The 27,473-nt window shown below is 37.5% G+C and overlaps 1 protein-coding gene across 5 annotated transcripts in view; it reads right to left on the reverse strand.

The window, feature by feature from the left end:
* Positions 1-27,473, reverse strand: part of mlt (tubulin folding cofactor E like protein mlt) — a 100,632-nt gene that overhangs the window by 21,590 nt on the left and 51,569 nt on the right. For all 5 annotated transcript variants that reach the window (XM_090372680.1, XM_090372678.1, XM_090372679.1 and 2 more), the window contains exon 3: positions 13,641-13,816. In XM_090372680.1, coding sequence (XP_090228806.1) covers positions 13,641-13,816 — 176 coding nt within the window. The remainder of the gene's footprint in view (positions 1-13,640; positions 13,817-27,473) is intronic.

A 27,473-nucleotide genomic window follows, 5' to 3' on the forward strand; every position in this document is an offset into this window, starting at 1 on the left:
ATTTTCTTCTCCAAAAGATTTATTATTTAAACAACAAACAAATTTGTTAGTAAGTTATAAAACATTTAAAATCCTAAAAACTTCTAACTCTTTTGTCGTATGATTTACAATTGATCGGTCTTTAGCCTGTCACCATAGGGAGATAATTCAATATCCCCTATGGCTCCAGTTCCCGCCCCTTCCACAGGGAGGAAGACCACTACTTAAGTGTCAAGACTAGCAAGTCTTCTAACAAACACTTTATCAATAAAATCATTAAAAGCCTTAAAATTTTCTTGAGTTAAAAACAAAGTATACAAGGTACTCTGATTAATACTGAGAGCCACCTCAAGCATCAATCTAAAATCAGAGTAGATAGGACAATATAACATGACATGGAGGCCAGTCTCCAATTGCCCACAAGCACATAAAGCTGTGTCAGATAATCCAAGCTCACTCAGCCTGGCCCATAATCCGTGACCAGTTAAAACGAAGCATGCCTGTAGACCGAACTGCAGCCAAGGTCTTGTTCTAAAATTTACTAGTTGAACGGAGGGGAGAAAATGATATGTCTCTCGGCCTTTATTTGAATTTAGCCATCTATTCTGCCAAAGTTTTACAATATCATCATCAATCCGCCTCCGCTCGACCGCTAACAGTCGCCTCTCAGACACCACTTCGCCAACCGCACAGGACCGGATGCCGAGGATCTCCTTGGCAATGCCTCTCTTCAAACAATAATATAGGCCAGGACGGACCACTAAAAGGTCCGCCGGCATTTTGCCAGCAATAACTTGTGCAGTATCAGTCGAGACTGTTCTGCAGATCCGGGTTATCCCCAGAAGAGCAAATCGTTGAGCTGACAGCAGTTGTCTCATCACTGCAGAGTTGGTTGCTCTACTGCACCAAGCTCCAGCTCCATAGGTTATAATGGGTACAAAGACACTCTCATATAACATGTTAAGGGCTCGGCCCTTAATCCCCCATTTAATTCGTACAACCCTGCGGAGCTTTGCGTACAGGAGCTTAACCTTCTGCTTCAGAAATCTTGCGTGCTCCATAAAAAACAATCGCTCCTCCAGGAACAACCCCAGATACTTCAGAGTCTTAACATACTTTAAAGTGACATCACCACTCCTCACTAATGGAGGCCTTGTGAGACTCAGTCTACCTTTTAACAGCATTATTACAGTTTTCTTTGAGGACACTTCCAATTTATGCTTTTCGCTCCATGTCAGTAATTTTTCTAAAATTTTACTTGATTTTTCTTCCAGTCTTTCCTTGAGTTTCCATTAATTATGAAAACAAGGTCATCAGCATAAGCCACAACTTTTACATCCTCCATATCAGAGTTTAAAAATTCATCCAAGACCATGTTCCAGACGTAAGGACCCAGGATAGAACCCTGTGGACAGCCGCGTTCAACTTTATAACTTTCTTGTTCAAAGCTCATTCTTACTTGCACACAGCGAACCAAAAAATAACTCTGAAAAGCTTTATACAGATTCATGGTACAGAGTGCAGCTCTAACTCTGCGGAGGACACTACCCCACCACAGAGTGTCGAATGCACCTCTGAAGTCCACAAACAAGCCCAACACATATCGAGTCTGTGCTTCTTCTACATGGGTCATCATTGTTCTAATAGCATCCTCAGTTGAGGATCCTTTCTTAAATCCAAATTGCTTATTAGAACTCAGTCCCTGAGCCTCGTAATTACTTCTCAATCTGAACGAGAGAAGTCTTTCATAAATTTTTCCCAAAATCAGGGACTTTTCTGGACTTTTCAGAATAACCCTAAGAACCGCTGTTCTCCAAGACTTGGGAAATGTTCCTTCTGCTAGACAAGCGTTATACATGTCTAGCAGAATATCTTTATGCTTGGAGTAGAATTGCTTTATGACCACAGCCTCCAAGAAGTCCACACCGGGTGCCTTACCATCCTTCATCTGATCCAAGGCTAAATTTAACTCTTCATGAGTGAAAGGACTCTCAGTATCATCAGACTTGTATATCAAATTTTCTTCTAAAATACTTTCTTGATAAAAATTTAAAACACCTTCTCTTGGAAAAAGGCTTCTTAAAATTTCCTTAACAGTTTGACTCCATGTCAAGGTTTCTCCCTGACTCTCTTCATCAACACTATATGAGACATCTGCAAGATATATTTTTTCCGTGATAATTTTGTAAATAGGATTCCAGGGGTCTTGGTTACCCTGTATTCTTACATAATCCTGCCAAGCTTGATTCTTGTAAGTCCTAATCTTTTGAGTATATGTCCTTCTCAACTGTAAATAGTTATCTTTCAGCTCCTGACTTGTAGCACTATTCCTTCTTTCTTGCTGAAAACGTTTCCTCGCCTTTCTCACCAACCTCTTGGAACTATCCAAGTCATTGTTCCACCATGGAACCTTTCTGACACTTTTCTTTGTCCTTTTAATAGCTTTTTGCGATGCCAATTGTAGGACACTTGTTATAACATTCACTTTCCTTTCGGCATTCACTTTGTCCCAGGTACTAATTTTTTGCAACTCAGTGTCCACTACATTATGGACAAAATCTCATCTGGCTGTTTTAACCGCATATCGATTTGTTTCCCTCCAAGTTCGTTTTGGTTCACAAACCACATACTCAAAGGAGATGCATCTATGATCACTTGTGGTAGCTGCCGAGTGTACCTTCCAATTTCTTATTTTAGATATAGAAGCCCCAGAGCAAATAGTAACATCTATATATGACTCTCCAGCCACAGAAGAAAAAGTTGGCAATTGGGCTGAATCATTTGCCACATCCCAACCCACAGAGGCAAGGAAGTCCTCAAGATCCAAACCTCTATCATCGGACAACCCCGCCCCCCAGAGCGTGGAACCGGCATTTGTATCTGCCGCAATGATTATAGGTCTTGCTCTCAACTTACTCTCAACCTTTTCCAAGTATCTCAGATAAGGCTCAAGTATATCATTAAACTTGCAATACAGGGACACCAAGTACAAGGATCCAAACGGGCCTATGACCTCACAGCATATTCCATATTCACCACACAGCGATGTTATCATAGTTATACCCAAATCTGGGTTGGCAATCACTATCGCTGCGTATGGGTCTTCGCCACATGCCAGGATCCTATATTGACCTGGATATCCTCTTACTTTTCCAAGGTAAGAGTAAGGTTCCTGCAAGAGAGCTATATCATACACCCTTTTCTCAATCTCCCGAACAAGCTGGGGAGCCACATCCTTAGATCTTTGTGCATTTAACTGCACGATCTTTAATTTACATAGATTATTACTATTCATAGTCAATTCGTTTTTTATTCATTTCTAAAGCTTTTTTGTACTCCGGGCAGCTTCTGTCTACAGCTGTATGCTGCGACTCTACTGTTGATTCTAGAGATTTTTGTAGCTTCCAACAGTTTATACACCTCGGAGCTTCAGCCACCAAGGGACAATTCTTGAAAGAATGTCCCTTCACGGAACAGTGTCCACAATACACCTCGTTTTTACAGTACTTTGCTATGTGGCCAAAACCCATACACTTGTAACATTGCGTTACTGTAACGATATCTCGAACTCGGCATGAAAACCAATCGATATACACTCTTCCGATTTCAGTCAAAAGCCGATGTATTTCTCCAGACACCTGAATTATCCAATTATTCAAACTTTTGTTTTTTATTTTGTTCACGGATACGACAGATACGTTCTCCTGGAAAAATTTTCAATCCATGCCATACTGCTTCAAATTCCTAGTCCACAACTGTTCCAGTAATGACTCCTTTTTAATTTCCTGATCCACATCATAAATCAATATTTTTGGACTTCTTCTCCGTACTTCTTGTACCCTCATCTCCAATTCCTTTATTTGAGAGCACTTAATAATTTCATCAATATCCTTCTGAGTTTCTGCCTCAATTAAAACTCTTCTGTCCTTGATAGCTCGGAGACTCTTAACCTTAATATCTTTCAACACAGGTCTTACAGTCTTCAACAGGTCACCACGCATTTCTTCGCTAGTTTTGTACTTATCACTCTTTGTAGAGATGATAGCCACTTTTGGTTTAACTTGTTCTAGGCAGCCACTCCTGCATAACTTTGAGCCGCTACTTCTTGTCTTTCTTCTTCTTTAGATTTCAATATCTTATTATCAATTTGAAGATCCAGGATTGCCATTTCCAGATCATCCCAGATCTCCAAAATCTCTGCCGAAATAGAACCTTTAATGTTATTCCCAGGTAGGAACAACACTTTCCTTAACCTGGTTCTTGCTATTTTAATCTTGTCAAGACCCAGTAAACTTAAGACATCAGAGTCACCTGAGCTATCAACATCCTCTCTTGGCCTTCTACTAGAGGATTTCCCCCGACTTTCTTGTTGAGACTTATGAATCTCTTTAGTAGCATTTTCCTTTTTAGAATGCACTTTCTTACTCTTCTTTTTCTTTTTTGAGGCAGAACTCCTTCTCTGTTCTTTAGGAGTTTCTTTTGAAGCAGTATCAGCAATAATAATCTGTTCTGCAAAGTCTTGATCCATATCTGTCTCCACTTCCGTACTATCAGAAGTTGTGTCCATATCCTGATCTTCCCTATCAGTATTATGAAGAGAGCCAGCGACAATCCTCTTCCTTAACTTCACAGGCATCACAAAAGAATTTAAAAGTGAAAGAATTCACAACTATTTACAATTAAAAATTTTTTTAGAGTCAAACTGCAAGAGTTAGTACAAACAAGTTATTAACAAAACTCACAATACTAACAAAAAGCTCTATTCCCGAAAATCTATTCAGGCACAGAACACAAAAATCCCCAGTCCAAGTTAAACGGACTGGGGTCCCAAGGCTTAGGACAAGAGCTCAAGGGCACGGAAATGCAAAATTAACTTTTCCCAAAGCCCTCTATTCCACCAAAAACTTTCTAGCCTATTTAGCCGGAAAGGGGTATCACCCCTAACCGCCCGCCCCAGACGATGGGGACGTAAGGCTTGCTAATCGGAACTTCTTCAAACAAATATATGTAACTTTTAACACAAACACAACAAAACAGAAATTAAAACTAACCTCAAATTTGTCAGTCGGTCAAAGAACACACTTTGCAAAATTTGTCCCCAAGATTAGCCCTGGGGCTGGTTGACTGGACAGTGGCTTTTTTTTCTTTTCATTGTAGATTTCTTTGTAGCAAGCAAGCATATCATTCACCTCTCCGTTAACTTTTAAGAATCATTAGCCGTCAGGATCCATCTTCCCAAACCTCACCATTGCCGATGAAATATCACGAAATGCCACTGCCATCTTCTCTGGTGATGAAGCGTCTTGGCTCTTCATTTGGTTCAACTTGAGCTTCATCAGCATTTTCTTCTTTCACTATTGCTGCCTGCAAGTCAATAAGTTCTTTGTTAGATAATTCCTTCTCTTCTTCCTCTATTAACTCCTCCATATCTTTGGCATCAACCTCCAACTGAAGTAGCTCTGCAACCTTTACAATCTTATCTATAACCTCTTAATGCGATTGGTCTTTTTCAAATCCTTTAAAGCCTTTTACGTGCCATGGGCATATTTTCTTCCATGCACCATTTAAACAACTTTTAGTAATTTCTGCCCAGGCCTTATTAATGATGGTATGGTAAATATTATAAGATTTCCAAAAGTCTCTTAACGTAATTTTTCTCATCGTCTACTGCAGACAATGCCTTAGCAAATGTTGTGCATAAATAGTATGCTTTTAAATAACACCCTGATCCATAGGTTGGATGAGTGAAGTCACGTTTGGCGGTAGAAATATGACTCTCTCGTTCGAATTGAAATCATCTAGATGTGTAGGATGTCCAGGTGCGTTATCTAATAGAAGCAAAATCTTGAAAGGAACATTATTGTCTTCAGAATATTTTTCAACCTCGGGAATGAAAAAGCATTTAAACCAATTCTCAAAGAGAGATATTGTTATCCATGCTCTCTGGTTAGATCGGAAATGCACGGGTAAGGTGGCTTTATTGATGCCCTTAAATGCACGAGGATTTCCAGAATGGTACACAAGCAGTGGTTTAATCTGTAATCTCCCGCTGCATTAGCCCCAAGCAAGAGCGTGGCCCTATCTTTCGAGGCCTTGAAACCTGGCATTGTATTTTCCTCTTTGGCAATGTATGTTCGATCTGGCATTTTTTTCCAATACAAAGCAGTCTGGTCATCGTTAAAAATTTGCTGCGTTGAATAGCTGCCTTTATCAATAATTTTTCCAACACACCACAAAATTTCTCTCTGCTGCAGAATCAGCAATGGCAACTTCACCGCATACTTTAACGTTGTGGAAACCAGCGTGATGCTTGAACCTATTAAACCATCCATTGCTTGCCACAAACCTGGGTTGGGGTTCGCATACTTATCCTTAATATCTTTATAAATACTTGTTGCTTTTGCTTGAATGGTCATTAGACTCAGAGGCACTTGCTTCTGAATCTGATTTTCCATCAATATCATTAACAACTGTTCCATCTTCGATATAGCAGCTGAATGCTGTTTTGTGATCACTGTTGATCTTAAGCACATTGATCTTTTGACATGTTCTTTTATACGTGCACTGTCCTTTAAAACAGTATTCACTGTTGAAGCAGCGAGACCTAATTCCCTTGCAATAGATGATAAACTTTGTTCTGCTTCATACTTCTTAACATTTTCATCTTAATTTCTAAATCAATTTTGTTTCATTTCCTGGCACTGCCACCACTTGCACTTTTCGTTGGTCGCTTTCCCTCCATCATTGTAATATGTAAATAGGAATGAAGAGAAGTTTCTGAAAATTTGTTTTTTATATGATTGAAGATTTCAGTGAAGGGGAACACACCTTAATTTCACCATAATTGCGTAAAAACCCACACAATTGTAGTTATTGGTATTATCGCAAATGCAATAAGATTGAGTTTACAACCAGTTTATAATTAGATATGCTAACAGAAAAGCCCAATTAACCAGAAGGTGCAAATTGTATTTATTGTTTAATGGTCATGACCTCCAGAAACGTGCTTTAGAAAATATCAAAAGGGTTCGAAATTGATTCTTATAACAGGAACATATGATAATGATGAAAGTGTATCGCAATTTCCATTATAAATATGACCTTTTAGAGAGATAAATAGCTTAGTAATATCGTGAAATTTTCAAACTCCAAAGGCTTGGAATGAATTACAAAAAAAAAAAAAAAATGTGTTATTGGGTTCACATTATAATATTTTCATGATACCTCTATTTATTCCTACGGGATGCAAAATACATTTCCACGATTTTTTAAGTTTGCACCAGCCAGCAGAAACTTAAGTAAATTCAATTTTCCATAAGACGAGTATTACGTAAGTCGGGGAGTTCCTATACTTGTACTGGACTTCAGGAAAGTTTTTGATACTGTTACACATGGAAGAATACTGTACAAATTGGAGCAGTATGGCATTAAGGATAAGCTGCTACAATGGATAAAAGGATGGTTGAGTGGGAGAAGACAGAGTGGTAATCAATGGACACTGCTCTTCCTGGACTAATGTTATTAGTGGACTTCCCCAGGGTTCGGTGTTGGGCCTACTTTTGTTTTCTATATTTACCAATGATATTGCTGAAGATATATCAGGCTAAATGTCCACGTTTGCAGATAATACAAAGGTTGGCAGTGTTGCTAATGACAGTAATGACAATATGCTACTGAAACAGGATCTAGAAAAGTTCGGCAGCTGGGCTGAGAAGTGGCAACTAAAGTTTAACATTGACAAATGCAAAGTACTGCATATTGGTATAAGTAACTCCAGAGAAGGGTACCAACTGTGTGGTACTACACTCACAGCGGTAGAGAATAAAAAAAAAAAGTGGGTAAGTGTTTTCTGAGCTGTGCAGACAAACTGCAAGAACAGGTCATAGGGTCTTGTCAATGATATACAAGAATTTTGCTAGTAGGGAAAAGGAGGTGTTATCCCTTTGTATAAGGGAATGGTCAGGCCACACCTTGAATGCTCCGTACAAGTCTAGAGGCCTCGGTTTCAGGAAGGATATAGAAGGGGAACAAAGGGGTGCTCTTACCAAGAAAGGTTTAAGTTCTGTAAATTGCAGCATCTAGGGACTAGGCACCTGCAAGGTGATCTGATTGAGGTGTATAGAACCTTGAATGGGTTTAGCAGGCTCAGTGCTGGTGGAATTCTTCCTTTTGCTCAGATTATGAACCTGAGAGGGCATAAATTCAAATTGTAGAAAGACAGGTGGTGTAGAATAGGTGTACAGATATTTGCCATTAGTCAGCAGGTAGTTGATTGCTGAACAAACTTCCATCTGTGGAAGTTGACAGCTTGATTAAATGCAAGGAAAAACTGGGCAAATTTTTAGAGCAAATGGATGTGTGAAATGGTATTTTTTTTTTTTTTTTTTTTTTTTGTTGTCTGACGCTGTTATACAGCATCAGCTGCTTGCTTTCTTGCATAATATGCTTCTGCTAATACTAATGTTGGACCGAAGTAAAAATAACCTCTCAATTCTGTTGAAACAATATAAACATAAAAATAAAGACAAAACTATTAGTTACTTCCATTTTAAAAATTCATAAAATTGGTTAAAGCACAAAAAAAATTCAAACTAATGCATGCTCACATATCACTATGTTTTGCTGATTTAGGAAGCATTGTTCACAATACACAATGAAATAAATAATAATGATTAAATGCTTCACCCAAAGGTTTTAAGGAATAGGTTATATTCATGTCCTTGTGCCTTTTATTAGTGTTCAATAAATTTTTCATTTCAGAAAGGGAATGACTACTACATCATTTGGGAATTTACAGAGCATGAATGAGCCAATCATGACATGATAAAGAGAAATGTAAAAATCAGGGGATCTACAGTTCAGTTATGCCCAAGACCTGCAAAGTATTAGTCATACAGTGCAAAGAAGCCAGAAGCTTTTATCCTATCCTATGTGTTTCCCCTCTTCCTGTAAATACTAATCCAACAGGCCTTTGAATTTTCTCAATCATTAACCTTGGGGTTTCTTCCCAAGAAAAAATCATAACTTTATAATTTCCTATTTCCTGGGGGAAAAGCAAAATCATTCCCCAAGAAATTGAGATTTTTGTAATTTGGAAAAATTCCAGATAAAGTCTTAATGTCCCTTATTAGATATTTAAGCAATCAAAATAAAATTATGTGATCTGCAAAATCGATAATGGAATGAATTTTCAAAGAAAAGTAAAATTCAGAACCTGGGGAATTAGAAGCGGATTAAAAACAGAGTTAGCAAGAGACATATCCACTTCAATTGCAAAAGCAGAGTAATCTAATCAAACAAAGTATTTTCATTGTTAAGAAGTGAGATGAATTTATATGAAGCAGCATGTATACTAGCACCGAATCTAAAAATTTTATTAGATGCACTACTAACAATTAGATCTACTTCAACCCAAAATGAAAGCAATTTTTCTAATTTAGGCTTATTTGTAACTAAGCAAAGATCCAGGCTTTCCAACCAAGTAATAATGCACTGTGTTTTTTAAAATTTCATTTTAACAATCATCATAAATGTTAAATGATATTAGTTTTCTCTATTATTCATTTTGTTTCAGTATTAGTGTTCACTTAGGTTTCTTTTATGCTAATCTCAAACTTAATTTATAGCAGTAGCTTAATTTGTCCAGTACTCACCTCTGATCCGTATTTATAACTTGAAGTTAAAAAGAAAAATAAAAGTGAAAGTTTAACTACATTAAAAAATTAAGGCTATGCCCAGGGGAAGAACAAGTGCACCACCTTTTTCCTAGTTGTCATCCATAAAATCACTGTGTAAACACGAAGAACCTAAAACTTCAAGTTATAAATACCGATTAAGAGATGAGTACTGGACAAATTACGCTATTGCTATAAATTAATTATGAATGTTTTAGGCTCCTCTCGTTTACACAGTGATTTTATGGATGACAATCGGGAAAAAGGTAGCGCACTTCTTCCCCTGGGCATAGCCTTAATTTTTTAATGTAGTTAAAGTTTAACTTAAGCTATTGCCATAATTTAATTATGAGAAAATAGATATAACTTTAAGTTCTAACTATAAAAAAATCTTCTAGCTAATCTCAAAATTAGTGTTTTCATATAAATGTATAGAATAATGTTACCTATCTGTGTGCTGTACCAACATAAAAAAATTTTCTGTTTACATTCATCAAACTATGAGGCATTTTTTAATATCTAATTCTCATTAAATTTCAGTTGTTTGCTTATAAACAACTAAAATTTAATGAGATGTAATATTGTACAGTTCATTATTATAGTGTTTTATGACTAGAATAAGGACAAAAATTCTTATCAAAGAGATAGCAAATACTTAATCATTAAAATAAAATTTTTGGGAATTCTTGAGACTTCTCGGGAATAGCAATTTTCCATTCCCAAAGATTAAAAAAATGTTGAAAATTTAGAAACCCTAATTAGTCTCAACTATTCACGAAGGCAACTTACTATGATGATTAATAACACACTGGCTAAAGGGAAAACTTCCCACAATACACTATAATTCTTCGCCCTTAGTGGATTCATGTATCCTGCTTCTAGCATCATTCTCTTTATTCATATTACTCTCTTCCCTCAGATCCATAGAGACCTCAATAAGATCCCCTAAGTTACCAGGCTCTGTAGTCTAAATATTCAGTCTCTTCTCATACAAGCATCCCTTATCCAGTCTAATCAAGCACACTGCTCATTTTTTGACCTATCTGAGAAGCTCTCATGCCTCTTTTTTTGATGTGAAAGCATTTTTAGTGGCACCTACTAAATTTTTCGGACCGAAGTAAAACCGACTGGTAACAAAAATGCAAAACAGAAATGATGTTACTTCTTAAATTATGCAAATGCCACTAACTCAGTCACTAATATCTATTTGGTAGAGTAAGTAGCAGGTGTGGGCTTAAAATGTTACATCATTCATACTAAATATTTTGGATTGAAGTAAAACTGATTGGTAATAAAAATGCAAGATGGAAATGACGTCACTTCCTAAATAACACTAATGACTCTAACTCAGTCACTAACATTGATTTGGTAGAGTAAGTAGTGGGCATGAGCATAAAAATCAGGAGCAAAAAAATGAAGTTATAAATGTTACATTGTTCATCACTTCAGTTCTAATTGTTCGGTTTTAAAAATTTAAATGGTTTTTATTTTCGTTAAAGATGTTTTCACATAAAATTAAACAATTTTTGCTTACAGGGTACACACGCAGTTTATTTTAGATGTGGTCTCCATACCTGTACTTTGTGTGTCGACATATGTTGTACTTGATTCACTGTCTCCATGGAGACAGTAAATCAAGTACAGTTTCAATTGCCTTATACAGTGGAATTATAACTTCCCTATTTCCACAAGCAATATTTCAACAAATCTGCAATAGGACACCATGGACCCTCTTTACTACCTTTCTGCACTGCATAGGAAACTTCATGTCTGCCTGTCTCATAATCCCACAAATCCCTTTTTTCTTCCTCTGCAGTTTTTAAATTAAGCCTCTCCAAGTGTGTAAGTTATTTTGGTGCTCTTATTCCCCACGTGTCAAACCTTGCATTTTGCAACATTAAGTGGACTACTTAATGCTGGTAATTAACCACTATCCTAAGTTTTTATCATCTGCAAATTTTGGAATCATGTCCTGTATCCCTTCATTAACATCACTTAAGAAATTTTGGTTCTGAATTGATATGAAATGCAATTTATCTTTCTCAATATAAAGCCAGTTTCCATAACAGATTCACATTACATGGAACATTCTCAGAACATATTGCTGTATTATAAGAGGGTTGGATTTACAGTTAGTCCCTGATTTATGTAAGCCCATATATTCGGACTTACATAAATTTTTTTTGGTAAAATCATAAAGATACTTTCTGTAAAATTTTTAAGAGTGAAGTCGAACAAAGGAACAATAAGTATAAGTTTTAATTTTCTTTCCCATACAAACTATGTTGGATAATAACCTGCAGCGTAACTAGAATCTAGGTAAATAAATTTCATTTTCTGCTTTAAAAATTCTGAAGAAATATTCAACAACATGTTTGTGACAGGCAAACTATGATGAAACATTTCATAGAAACCCCCACAACGTTTAAGCCACGTGGATGGTGTCCCATCGGCTATTTCTTTGGAGAATTACATTCTAGATCTTTAACATTCTTGTTGGAATAAGCAACATTTCAAGAGCCTGGAATGATATGACAACATCATTCATATGACAACTTGTATGAGCAGAGTTTTGAAAAATCTAAAAAATTCCGAGCTTAACAACAAAGGTTTCAACAAAGATGAGCTGATGTCTTCTGTTACCAAAGAAATTGTAAACTTAGTCCAGAAGTTCCAGCTAGTCCTGGAGAATGAAGATGTAGATGAGCTTGTGGATGAACAAGGTGAAGGTTTAACAACAGAAGACCACCCAGTTGAACACACAAATAGTTGAGGAGCAAGAGAGAGCCAAATCAGTTGAGGAACCAGAGCAACCCAAGAAGCAGTTCAAATTAAAGGAAATGGCAGAAGCATTTCATAAAATTCAGGAAAGTCTATGTTTCATGGAATGGATGAAAACACTGAATGTTTCTTGAAAAAAATAACCCCAGGGGTTCACATCTGGTGATTCGTTGGTTGGTTATTTGGTTTTTAGAAGCATTAGCAACTAAGGCCATATTGCTCCGGGAATATGCGGTGGTCATTCCCTGACCTTTCCGCATCCTCTGTATTTGGTAGTGACGGGCTCGAACCCCCGGTCTAATCAAGATGCGTGTGCTATGCACTGCTGCTCCTTCCCACCTGGCTAACATCTGGTGAGTATGAGCTTGGCACACCAAGGGTCCTGAGCTGGATATCATCATTCTTCTCTTTCTTGGTGATTCCTTTCTACTTCTGATTCTTGCTCGCTCTCTCTCTCAGAGTAACAGGAATTTTTTTTTTGGCTGGTGCAGCATAAGCCTCAGGCTTCCTTGCACCATATGGCTAATAATAATAATAATAATAAATAGAAAGAAAAGTTCAAGGTTGCTTATTGCAAAATTTATGAAGAGAAAAAAAAAGCATATGAAACATGAAGATCGAAGAGTTCATATCCCATACTACCTCCCTGAACTCTACTCAGCCTATGACACCCTGTGATTAATGTGTCTTATTAATGCTTCAGGTTCATTTTACAGGTGGCATGGAGAACTGACATATCCACCTATTTCATTTTTTATTTTTGAAATTTTTTTTTTTTTTTTTTTTTTAAATTCTGCTTGTAGTATATCACCACTCAACCTTTTCATAATGAACTCAAATACTTATTAAGTGTAACTTTTCTAATGAAAATTTTAAATATAAAACTGTTTTTACACGTTATTTTCAAAAATCAAAAATTTTATTAATTCTGTTGAAACAACAATATAAATGTAAAAATAAACATTAAGCTATTTGTTGCTTCCATTTTCAAGTTTATAAAATTAATAAAAGCACAAAAAAAATTCAAACTAATGCATGCTCACATATTACTATGTTTTGCCAATTTAGGATGCAGAAGAAGAGCTACTAATCACAAACTGACAATTATTGCACGACAGATATCTTTCAGGTGGGCTTGTACAGCCTGGCATATTGCCACTAGATTAATTGATTCTATTTCTACATAAGAAAATTCTGCTTACTTACTTTGGCATGGAATCAAGGAGGCTACAAACAACTGGCCATGATAAATAGGTATGGTTCAATACAAGGCTATGAAGACTTTCAATTTTTGTCATTTCTGGTTGTGGTGCATCTTCCAAGTCATTATGACTGAGATTAAGAAACCTCAAGTTTGGCATACAAGATATGATGCTACTTACCTAATAAATAAATATTTCACACAGATTAATTATCAATTTAATTTTTTTATTCATGTTGTTTTATACATGATGTTTATTCATGATGCTATATTTAATATTAATAACTTTTTCTTAGAATCATATGTAAAAGGTTATTCAGTTTTTGAATAAAAGCTACTAAATTTTTCAGCTTTATAAAGAATACAGCAACATAGGTGATTTATTCGAAATAACTTTAAAATTGAAAATGAGAAAAATTAGAAAATAATAATCAGTATCTTAACTTAATATGAACCTTATGGACAAAAAATATTAAACCTACAAATAAGAATATAGAAAATCTCACAAACTACTGAAATTTAGTAGCATCATATTATGCAGAGAGGTTGTTATGGCACCACAGAAAACAAAGTGACCCATATGAAAATTGATACTGCTGAATCACTCAATTATTCTGCACAAAATTTGAGAGTGGGAGAGAGTCTCAAAGGGAATAGCAGTAGTTAGCATATCAATTAGTTTCACAGATTTTTAAATTGCTGTTATTACTAATGTAGCAGGTTTATAAACAAAACATTTTTTTTTTAATCAAGCCACCTTGCAAGAAAGTGACAAGCAGTCATCAAGAAAGTTAATAGGTAAATGCCAAAACACTGAAATAGAGATGTTTCACTAATATGAACTCTGATTACATAGCCAAGTGCTCAGGAGCAAGAGTGCAGTAGCACATACTCTTTGAGTGCACTGTTGTTCAAATCCACACGACTACTAAATATGATTAACAATTGCATTCATGATTTATTGTAAACTCTGACATTGTTGTCGTGCCATGGGCATAAACAATATTACCTTGAATAGGAGTCATGATTCACTGATGAGGCTTTCTGGCTTTATGTATTGGAGATACATTAGCACTTTTCCAATCCAACAGAATTTCTCCTGAATCCAGTGATGCTCTCATAATTAGCCTTAATGGTTCAATGCACTCACTTGCCACCTCCCTTAAGATTATAGGGTATATGCCATCAACCCCAGGAGCCTTACTCACCTGGAGTCTCAAAAGTTTTTTCATTAAATAATTATGTGAAATTTCAAAATTAATTACATATTTTTCAACTTCACTCCCATAATTTCTCATTGATATAAAGAGTTTTTCTTCCGTAAATATCGATGCAAAGTAACTGTTGAATTCATCTGCAACATCAGCTGGGGTGCTTAATACTATCCCACGTTCATTATATAAAGGTCTAATCTGATTTGTCCTTCTCTTCTTTGCATTTTTATATGCAAAGAATTCTTTATCCCCTCTCTTTGCCAGCAATTTCTCATAATCTGCCTTTACCAGCCTAGCTGTTATAGGCTTCAGTACTTTTTATTGCTCTGTAAATTTTCCATGTCGTCTTTTTCTGCTCAAATAATCTGGCAACTTAATTATTCATCCAACTTGGAATTCTCCTCATGGAGTATTTTTTTTAATGGTATTTATGCATACAAGGCTTCTGTGATTAATGTTTTAAAGGTATACCATAATTCAATTGTATTTGCTCTCTGTGAGATATCTATGCAGTTAATAAAGGCCATGTAGCACCTTAAGCCATCGTAATTTCCTTACCTGAAATTATAACCCATTCCTTTGCCTTTAAATACTGCAACCTCTTTCTCTTGTCATTGTCCACCGTAGAACTCTGTGATCACGTCCTACTGCTGATTCCTGTACTGTTACCCCCTATTATGTCATCTGGTTTATGGGTGATGATTAGGTCTAGAATATTCTTTTCCATAGTACTTTCCCTGATATGTTGATATAAATTAGTATTAGCATTAGTAGAGGCACAATATGCAAGAAAGCAAGCTTATACAGCATCAGCCAAAAAAAAAATCCCTTCCCATTTCACCGATCCATTCATTACAAATGTTTGTCTAGTTCTGCCTTGAATTTATTTAACTGTCAACTTCCACAACAACAGATGGAATTTTGTTCCAGCAATCAACTATCCGCTGGCTAAAAGCAAACTTCCGCACATCTATTCTACAAATGTCTTTCCTCAGTTTGAATCTATGCTCTCTCTCAGGTTTGTAATCTGAGCAAGAGGAAGAATCCCATCAGCACTGAACCTGTTCAATCCATTCAAGGCCTTATATACCTCAATCAGATCGCCTCACAGATGCCTAGTCTCCAGAAGCTGCAATTTGCAGAACTTAAGCCTTTCTTCATAAGAGCACCCCTTTTTTACCTTCACCAGCCTTGTTGCCCTTCTCTGTACTCGTTCTAGCAACTCTACATCTTTCTTAAAATGAGGCCTCCAGACCTGTATGCAGTACTCAAGGTATGGCCTGACCATTGCCTTATACAAGGGGGATAATTACCTCCTTATCCTTGCTCGCAAAATTTCTGTATATCATTGACAAGACTCCATGACCTACTCTGACAGCCTGTCTGCACTGTCAGAAAACTTCGTATCTGACTGCACAATTACAACCAGGTCTCTTTCATTCTCCACTACCCCGAGTGTAACACCACATACTTGGTACTTCCTCTGGGGTTATTGTTACCCATATGCAGTACTTTGCATTTGTCAATGTTAAACTTCAGTTGCCACTTCTCAGCCCATCAACCCAACTTTCCCAGATCCCATTGCAGCAGCATACTGTCATTACTGTTATTAACAACCCTGCCAACCTTTGTATCATCTGAAAACTTTGGCATTAAGTTTGATATACTTTCATCAATACCACTGATAAATATACAAAACAACAATGGGCCCAACAGCGAACCTTGAGGGACACGATTAATAACAATAGTCCATGTAGAGCAATACCAATTGATCACCACTCTGTCTTCTCCCACTCAACCATCCTTTTATCCATTGTAGAAACTTGCCCTTAATGCCATACTGCTCCAATTTGTACAGTAGTCTTCCATGTGCAACAGTATTAAATCTTTCCTGAAATCCAAGTATATGATATCAAAATTATTTTTGGCATTCAGTTCCTTTGTGAGCACATCATAGTATCCAATCAAATTGGTCAGACAAGACCCCCTTTAACAAACTCATGCTGTGTCTTAACTATTACTGCAATCTTGTCTAGATGATCCTGCAATGCTTCTTTAACTAGCGATTCCATTATTTTCCCAGGAACACAAGTTAAACTAACAGGTCTGTAGTTACTTGTGTCACCTTTTGATCCCCTTTTGTGAATTGGAGATACATTTGCACATCTCCAGTCTGTGGGGACTTCCCCCAAGTCCAAGGATGCTCTCATAATTATGGTAAGAGTTTGCTTACTTCCCTTGCTGCCTCTTTTAATATAACTGGATAGCTCCCATTCAACCCAGGTGCCTTTCTTATGTTTAACTTCAACAATTTCTCCTCCACTTTGATCTTAGTTATTACAAGATCATTTAACTCACTGTTAGGCAGAGGTGTATTGCTAAAAAAATAGCTGGAACGCTTATCGATTAACAACAAATAGTTAACTACGCTTTTTTCATTTTCAAAAATAAATAAGTCAAAGATTAGAATATTTGTTCAGTATTTATAACTATTAATTAAAAATTTCAAAAGTAAAAGACAAAGGCAAAAAATTTTAAAAAAAATCAGAAAAACAAAAACAAAAATTCCAAAATAATATAAAAAACACTGTTCAGAAGAATCACAGAAATTACAATACAGGATCGATTACATATTCTTGTGTGACTGTCCTTTTTGTTTGTTGGTTAACAGCAGAACAATGAGACTGCAACCAAGTTCGGATATAAAAATTTGGATTACATAATTCTAATGCTGGACTGTGTAGTTTAATAAACAACAAACATTTAGAAAAAAGTACCTGAACGTTGTTCCAGTGAGTTCTGGCCCGAATACTCTTAGGGATTGATAAACATCTGGCTCTCTCCTACTTGAATAACTTCTCATGTGTGAATGTAGATGAAAAATATTGATTTAGTTTGTTAGCTACCTGAGCAGGATCATCAACGATTGAACCATCGATATCAAGGGGACCAATTTGATTCATCCCCTTCCTTCTAGAGTTTACATAAGTAAAGAACTCTTTGCTGTTTTTCTTTGCATCCTTTGCCAAATATATCTCGTAATCTGCCTTTGCTTGCCTAACCCCCTTTGTGACTTGGTTACAGACCAGCTTCTATCTATCCTAGGCTTCGGTGCTACCTGTTAATTTATATGTATCACATGCATTTTTCTTCTCTGCCACCTGTCTAATTAGTTTATCTGACATCCATTTAGGTCTAAATCTTGAATGATATTTCTTAGTATGAAATGCCTAGTAGCTTCCAAGATTAATTCTTTGAATTCTTCCCATTTTGAATTTGCTGTTGGTAACATCATCAGTTGGTCCCACCGTATAGAACTGAAATACTGTCTCAGACCTAGGTAGTCACCTTTACAAAAGCAAAAACCCTTCCCTTTACCCCTGATGGTTACCTCTTTGAGTAAATCCCACTTCAGCACACTGTGATCACTGCCACCTAGTGGTTCCTTTATCTGTAGATTCTTAATGCATGAAGAATCACTACTGATAATCAGATCAAGAGTATTACTCCCTCTTTTTTGATTTGGTAGTTGGTGGCGCATCGGCTTCTGTGGCCATATTGCACCTCCCAAGGTTTTTGCAGTACTTTGATCCAGCCCGAGGCGGGAATCGAACCCGCGACCTTTGGGTTGCCAGGCAGGTATTTTACCCACTCGGCTAGCCCGGTCGGCATTATTATTACTCCCTCTAGTTGCCTCCCAAACATGCTGCTGTAGAAAACAATCTTCCAATAAATCCACAAAAGCCTTGCTAGTGTGTGACAAATTTCAGTCAATATCTGGGAAATTAAAATCCCCCATTATAAGACCCTCTGATTTACTGGCCCACCCTATTTCTCTGTACAGTTGTTTATTATACTCAGAGTCACCAGGCCTATAACACACTCCTACTCTCAATTTTGGTTTCCCAGTGCTTATGTCACACCAAACTGCACTGTATAGCTATGTTGACTGGCTGTACTTCCTTGGATTTTATGTGTTTCTTAATCAATAACATAACCCCTCCATCCTTCCTATCCTGTATATCCTTCCTATACCCATTGCACTCCCCCAAATTGCATGTAAGAGAGGCAACGAGAAAAAGCAATACTAAATATTCCTTTTCTTAATGCATGGAGCAGTAACTCTATGCATTAAGAAATCTGCAAATAAAAGAACCACTAGGTGGTGGAGATCACAGTGTACTGTTGTGGGAATTACTGTCAAGGGCAAAAGGAAGGTTACTACATATGGTCTCCGACAGTTTTAAATTCTATGCAGTGGGACAAACTGATGATGTTACCAACAGCAAATTCTAAATGGTAAGCATTCATGGTACTAATCATAGAAGTGATTAGGTTTTTCATACCAACTATGAGATACTGTTCAAGGCTTATAACTAAATGGATATCAGATGATTTCTTCTCTGCCACAAGTCTCATCAGACTTGTGGCAGAGAAGAAAATTTCATAGGATACATATAAATTATCAGGTGATACAGAAGCCTACAGTACATATAAACTAGTCTGCAATGAAGTCACAAAGGAAGCTAGGTAAGTTAAGGCAGATTACAAGAAGTGTCTGGCAAAGAAAAGCAGCAAAGGCTTCTTTATGTAAATAAAGAACAAGTTAAAAGGGTGGGAATTCATGAATGCAGCCAGCATTCATGCATTTGGAACAGGACCAGGGTATGTCTGCCAGGGGCAAAGGTTGATGATGTAGAGCGGATATCATCTTTTAAGGGCATAAAAGGTGATATAGTTGTACACGTTGGAACCAATGATATTAAGAGTAGGAGACCGGCAGAATTACTTAACAAGTACAGGTCACTGTTGAAAAAAAGCCGTGAATTAGGGTTGAATTTGAAAGTGTCTGCAATTCTGCCCAGGGACGATAGGAGGGAGTATATGATGAGAGCCCTGTCGATCATTTCGGCCCTGGAAGGATTGTGCAAGGCTCAAGGGGTAGAATTTTTTTCAGCCTGGTCTGTACTTGTTAACAGGAGAGACTGCTTCTACAGGGATGGGATACACTTAATAGAAAGGGTGCAAGAATATTTGCTGATGCTATCGAGGCAGTGTTAGGTAGGTCGGAAAACTGCTAGATTGGGGGGGATACAAGGACTAATAGATTAACAGTAGCCACTGGCAGAGTTGAAAGTGATTCTTGCACTGCTTCTATTGGAATGAGCCGCAGCCTGGAAAATAAGATGCAGGATATTTCAGAGACTGCTGGGAATCATTGGGGTACAAATAAACACATAGGTTGTGTTAGGGTAGCTAAGAAAAAGAACAGGTGCATGTATACTTGCGTGTACACCAATGCTAGGAGTTTAGTAAATAAATTTGATGAATTTGAGGTATTGCTCAAAACATCAAAGGCAAATATTGTGGGGATTTCAGAGACAGGGTGTCACACAGATATAAGGAATGCAGAACTGGAATTTGGGGAGTACACTGTCTACAGAAAGGATAAACAGGATAGGAAGGGAGGAGGAGTTATGCTATTAGTTATGAAATACATAAAATCCAAGGAAGCGAAGCCAGTCGACATTGCTGGACAGTGCAGTGTCGAGTCAGTTTGGTGTGACATAAGCATTGGGAGATCAAAATTGGGAGTAGGAGTGTGCTATAGGCCTAATGACTCTGATGAGTATAATAAGAAACTGTACGGGGAAATAGAGTGGGCCAGTAAATCAGAGAGTCTTATAATGGGGGATTTTAATTTCCCAGATATTGACTGGAATTTGGGGGCTGGTCACTCACACACTAGCAAGGCTTTTGTGGATTTATTGGATGATTGTTTTCTACATCAGCATATTCGGGAGGCAACTAAAGGGAGTAATACTCTGGATTTGATTATCAGTAGTGATTCTTCATGCATTAAGAATCTGCAGGTAAATGAACCACTAGGTGGCAGTGATCACAGTGTGCTGAAGGGGGATTTACTCAAAGAGGTAACTACCATTAGGGGTAAAGGAAAGGGTTATTGCATTCGTAAAGGCAACTACGATGGACTGAGACAGTATTTAAATTCTATACAGTGGGACCAACTGATGATGTTACCAACAGCAAATTCAAAATGGGAAGCATTCAAAGAACTTATCTTGGAAGCTACTAGGCTTTACATACCAACTAAGAAATATTGTTCAAGGTTTAGGCCTAAATGGATGTCAGATGAACTAATGAGACATATGGCAGAGAAGAAAAATGCATGGGATACATGCAAATTAACACGTGACACAGAAGCCTATGATAGATACAAGTTGATCTGTAACCACGTTACAAAGGAGGTCAGGCAGGCGAAGGAAGATTACGAGAAATCTTTGGCAAGGGATGCAAAGAAAAACAGCAAAGAGTTCTTTACTTATGTAAACTCTAGAAGGAAGGGGATGAATCAGATTGGTCCACTTGATATCAATGGGTCAACTGTTGATGATCCTGCTCAGGTGGCTAACAAACTGAATGAATATTTTGCATCAACATTCACACATGAGGAGTTATTCAGCAAGGGGAATGCCACAGGTGTATTCAACTCTGGCAGCAAGCTAGAGAATCTTGTAATAACTGAGAGTAAAGTGGAGGAGAAATTGTTGAAGATAAACACAAGAAAGGCACCTGGGGTGGATGGGATCTATCCAGTTATATTAAAGGAGGCAGCAAAGGAAGTAAGCAAACCCTTAGCCATAATTATGAGAGCTTCCTTGGACTCAGGGAAAGTACTCATGGACTGGAGATGTGCAAATGTGACCCCAATTCACAAAGGAGGATCAAAGGGTGACACAAGTAATTATAGACCTGTTAGTTTAACTTCTGTTCCTGGAAAATTAATGGAGGCACTGGTTAAAGAAGCACTGCAGGCTCATCTAGACAAGACTTCAGTTATAGCTCAGACACAGCATGGTTTTGTTAAGGGGAAGTCTTGCCTGACCAATTTGATTGGATACTATGATGCAGTCACAAAAGAACTGGATGTAGGGAATAACTTTGATATTATATACTTGGATCTTAGAAAGGCTTTTGATACTGTTGCACATGGAAGACTGCTGCACAAATTGGAGCAGTGTGGCATTGGAGGCAAATTGCTGCTATGGATAAAGGGGTGGTTGAGGGGGAGAAGACAGAAAGTGGTAATCAATGGACACTGCTCACCGTGGACTAATGTTATTAGTGGAGTCCCTCAGGGTTCAGTATTGGGTCCATTATTTTTTTCTGTATTTATAAATGATATTGATGATGGTATATCAAGCTTAATGTCCAAGTTTGCACATGATACGAAGGTTGGCAGGGTTGTCAAGGACACTACTGACGCTATGCTACTGCAACAGGATCTGGAAAGGTTGAGCAGATGGGCTGAGAGGGTGGCAAATGAAGTTTAACATTGACAAATGTAAAGTACTACATATGGGAAACAGCAACCCCAGAGCAACGTATCAACTCTGTAGTACTACACTAACAGTGGTAGAGAATGAAAAGGAACTGGGGGTGGTTGTGCAGGCAGATATAAAGTTCTCTGAGCAGTGCAGACAGGCTGCAAGAGTAGCTCATGGTGTATTGTTGATGATATATAGGAATTTTTCTAGCAGGGATAAGGAGGTTTATTTATTATTCCCTTGTATAAGGTAATGGTCAGACCGCACTAGAGTACTGTATACAGGTCTGGAGGCCTCATTTCAAGAAGGATGTAGAAATGCTGGAACAAGTACAGAGAAGGGCAACAAGATTAGTGAATGGAACAAAGGGGTGCTCTTACGAAGAAAGGCTTAAGTTTTGCAAATTACAGTGTCTGGAGACTAGGCACCGGCGAGGTGATCTGATAGAGGTGTATAAAGCCTTGAATGGTTTGAGCATGCTCAATGCTGATGGGATTCTTCCTCTTGCTCAGAAAAATCACCTGAGAGGGCATAAATTCAAATTGAGGAAAGACAGATGTAGGATAGACGTGAGGAAATTTGTTTTTAGCCAGCGGGTGGTTGGTTGGTAGAATAGACTTCCATCCCTTGTCATGGAAGTTGATAGCCTAAATAAGTTTAAGGCTCAGCTGGACAGGTATTTCGAATGAACAGAGGGGTGAAGTGGTTATTTTATTTATTTATTTATTTTTTTTTTTTTTTTGGCTGATGCTGCATAAGCTTGCTTTCTTACATCAAATGCCTCTACTAATGCATGCTGGAAAGTGTCAAACAATGGCTCTTTCTACAGAAGATTGGGCATTATTCATAAAACTATAAGACCATAACAATAAGACCACAACAATCCATAACAATAAGACCACACCATCAGTATTGAGTTTCAGCTAATAAAAGATTTGAGGAGAGGCCACTAACAGCTAATGGTTCAAGGAAAATAATTAGATAATTTGAAGATTCTGGGCATCACCATACAACACAGATGAGGAAAGAAAAATGTTGTGAAATGCAATAGACAGATGGATAGACAAAATGTATCTTCATTTGCATGGCGATTAAATACATACAACTGCAGAATTGGGCAAGGGAAAATTCTCATACAATACATAAAGCGCCAATACAGTGAATAAAGCGCCAATACAGTGAATGTATAGTGAAGGTGCTCAATGCTGAATTTGTTACTGGTCCATATTTTTTTTGAAGGAAACACCCAAACAGGCCCTGTGACATGTTATGTGAATGGACAAAGCTGTCATTCAATTATTACCTTATTCATCACTCCACAAATGCAATAATGCAAAAAATTTCAGACCACCACATTAGGCCAAAAGCAAATTTTTGCATGTCTATCCTGCAACCACCCCTTTTCAATTTAAATTTATGTCTCTTTATGTGTGCCATATAAGGATGATATATATAAAGATGCCATGAGCATTTAGTTTTTTTCAATAGCCATAAACACTTCAATTAGGTGTCTCTTTGCAGGTGCATAATTTCCCAGACATGCTGCATTTTACAGAATTCAGGTTGTTCTTGATAAACATACCCTTTGTGCCACTGGATAATCTTGTTGCTCTTTTTTGCACTTGTTCCAATAGATCCATATCTTTCCTAAGATAAGACAGGATGCCACTTTTCATTTTTTTCCTTCTTTCTTTTTGATGCATTGATTCATTGAACTTATTAAGATTTAAATTATTATTTCAAGCAATATGTCTTTTATGAACGAACAGAGGGGTGAAGTGGAAGTGGGTTTTTTTTTTTTTTTTTTTTTTTGGCTGATGATGCATAAGCTTGCTTTCTTGCATCAAATGCCTCTACTAATGCTAATGCTAATGCTAATGATGGCATTAGCAATATTCATGAATAAACACTGTTCTACACTAATCAAATGCTTAGATAAGCCAATAGGTGGACATAGGACATAAAAGTTTTGCAGACTGTCAAAACTTTTCCACACACTGGCAATTGAGAAAGAGCGATCTAGAACAGTGGTCAGCAACCAGTGGTCCATGAGAGAATTTTGGGTCTGCAGAGTAATCTGAATATATTTGCAATTTTCGTGTTTATTAAAATGTTTCATTATATTCTGATTCTACTTTTTTGCAATTTTCGCCTTATTACATTGTATGTTTATAAAAGGTCCAGTGCAATATCTGATATTAGCGATGCTTTTATTGTAAAAAAATATAGAAAGCTATTTCTATTTCTTATCGATGGCCTAGCCTGGGCACGGTGCAGTTTGCAGTTCTTAGGTAAGTGACTAGTGATATTTTTATTTTAACTGTGCACAGTGTAATATTTAATGGCATCAAAGAACTTGAGTTTGATAACTATCTTATTTCTTGTTTGGTTTTAGATTCAAATAAAATAACCCCCATGAGTGAGATAAAGCAAGTAAGCATTTTGCACTTCTTAGGTAAAACATCGCATTGTCACGAGTTGGTTAATGAATCAGAGCCTCCACGGCCATCACAGGGCATCATCAGGAAGGACATTAGAACTGGAGGCGGAGAGAAGAAAAAGTTCAAAGTTCCAAGAAAATATGATGCGGACTACTTGGAAGTTAATTAATATTTAAGTGTCCGTAGATTTACCGTTCATAACTTGCCACCATTGTTATACAATACAATGTTATATCCCGAACTAGATAGCGTTAGCTTAGTATAGTATAGTATATAATATTATCAATTAATCAGTAAATTTATTAATCTTGTTGAACTTCATTGTCAATTAAATTGTACTTTTAATTAAATACATATAACAACTTAGATTTTACAAACGTAACATAATTAATACATAACTTGATATGGAACTTATATAAAGAAACTCTAAGATAATACTTGACACTTAAAATATATATATACATATATAGTGTTACAACTGCATTGGGATACAAGTTTAGGGTTATAATTTTGTATTGAAATTGAATCAGAATCATGACTCAGACCAGAGAAGCAAAGCAAAAGGCTCAAGCTAAATGGAGTGCTGTGGCTCAGTCGAGAACTGAGGAGGACAGTTTCCCTCTGAATCGCAGTCTTTTAAAATGCACTGCTTGCTTGATGTTTGTGGAGCAATCAGGTACGGGACATGATTGAAAGTGTCTGCAATTCTGCCCAGACACGATAGGAGGGAGTATATGATGAGAGCCCTGTCAATCAATTCGGCCCTGGAAAGATTGTGCAGGGCTCAAGGGGTAGAATTTTTTTCAGCCTGGTCTGTACTTGTTAACAGGAGAGACTGCTTCTACAGGGATGGGATACACTTAAATAGAAAGGGTGCAAGAATGTTTGCTGATGCTATCGAGGCAATGTTAGGTGGGTCGGAAAACTGCTAGATTGGGGGGATACAAGGACTAATAGATTAACAGTAGCCACTGGCAGAGGTGAAAGTGATTCTTGCACTGCTTCTATTGGAATGAGCCGCAGCCTGGAAAATAAGATGCAGGATATTTCAGAGACTGCTGGGAATCATTGGGGTACAAGTAAACACATGGGTTGTGTTAGGGTAGCTAAGAAAAAGAACAGGTGCATGTATACTTGTGTGTACACCAATGCTAGGAGTTTAGTAAATAAATTTGATGAATTTGAGGTATTGCTCAAAACATCAAAGGCAGATATTGTGGGGATTTCAGAGACGTGGTGTCACACAGATATAAGAAATGCAGAACTGGAATTTGGGGAGTACAATGTCTACAGAAAGGATAGACAGGATAGGAAGGGAGGAGGGGTTATGCTATTAGTTAAAAAACACATAAAATCCAAGGAAGTGAAGCCAGTCGACATCGCTGGACAGTGCAGTGTCGAGTCAGTTTGGTGTGACATAAGCATTGGGAGATCAAAATTGAGAGTAGGAGTGTGCTATAGGCCTAATGACTCTGATGAGTATAATAAGAAACTGTTCGGAGAAATAGAGTGGGCCAGTAAATCAGAGAGTCTTATAATGGGGGATTTTAATTTCCCAGATATTGACTGGAATTTGGGGGCTGGTCACTCACACAGTAGCAAGGCTTTTGTGGATTTATTGGATGATTGTTTTCTACATCAGCATGTTCGGGAGGCAACTAGAGGGAGTAATACTCTTGATTTGATTATCAGTAGTGATTCTTCATGCATTAAGAATCTGCAGATAAATGAACCACTTGGTGGCAGTGATCACAGTGTGCTGAAGTGGGAGTTACTCAAAGAGGTAACTACCATTAGGGGTAAAGGGAAGGGGTATTGCTTTCGTAAAGGCGACTACAATGGACTGAGACAGTATTTAAATTCTATACAGTGGGATCAACTGATGATATTGCCAACAGCAAATTCAAAATGGGAAGCATTCAAAGAACTTATCGTGGAAGCTACTAGGCTTTACATACCAACTAAGAAATATTGTTCAAGGTTTAGGCCTAAATGGTTGTCAGATGAACTAATGAGGCATATGGCAGAGAAGAAAAATGCATGGGATACATACAAATTAACACGTGACACGGACGCCTATGATAGATACAAGTTGATCTGTAACCAAGTTACAAAGGAGGTTAGGCAGGCGAAGGCAGATTACGAGAGATCCTTGGCAAGGGATGCGAAGAAAAACAGCAAAGAGTTCTTTACTTATGTAAACTCTAGAAGGAAGGTGATGAATCAGATTGGTCCACTTGAGATCGATGGGTCAACTGTTGATGACCCTGCTCGGGTAGCTAACAAACTAAATGAATATTTTGCATCGACATTCACACATGAGGAGTTATTCAGCGAGGGGAATGCCAGAGGTGTATTCAACTCTAGCAGTAAGCTAGAGAATCTTGTAATAACTGAGAGCAAAGTGGAGGAGAAATTGTTGAAGATAAACACAAGAAAGGCACCTGGGGTGGATGGGATCTATCCAGTTATATTAAAGGAGGCAGCAAAGGAGGTAAGCAAACCCTTAGCCATAATTATGAGAGCTTCCTTGGACTCAGGGGAGGTACCCATTGACTGGAGATGTGCAAATGTGACCCCAATTCACAAAGGGGGGAATCAAAGGCTGACACAAGTAATTATAGACCTGTGAGTTTAACTTCTGTTCCCGGAAAATTAATGGAGGCACTGGTGAAAGAAGCACTGCAGGATCATCTAGACAAGACTTCAGTTATAGCTAGGACACAGCATGGTTTTGTTAAGGGGAAGTCTTGCCTGACCAATTTGATTGGATACTATGATGCAGTCACAAAAGAACTGGATGCAGGGAATAACTTTGATATTATATACTTGGA

Source organism: Mastigoproctus giganteus, chromosome 4, assembly GCF_048544385.1.
Source record: "Mastigoproctus giganteus isolate SK-2022 chromosome 4, ASM4854438v1, whole genome shotgun sequence".
NCBI classification, from domain to species: domain Eukaryota; kingdom Metazoa; phylum Arthropoda; class Arachnida; order Uropygi; family Thelyphonidae; genus Mastigoproctus; species Mastigoproctus giganteus.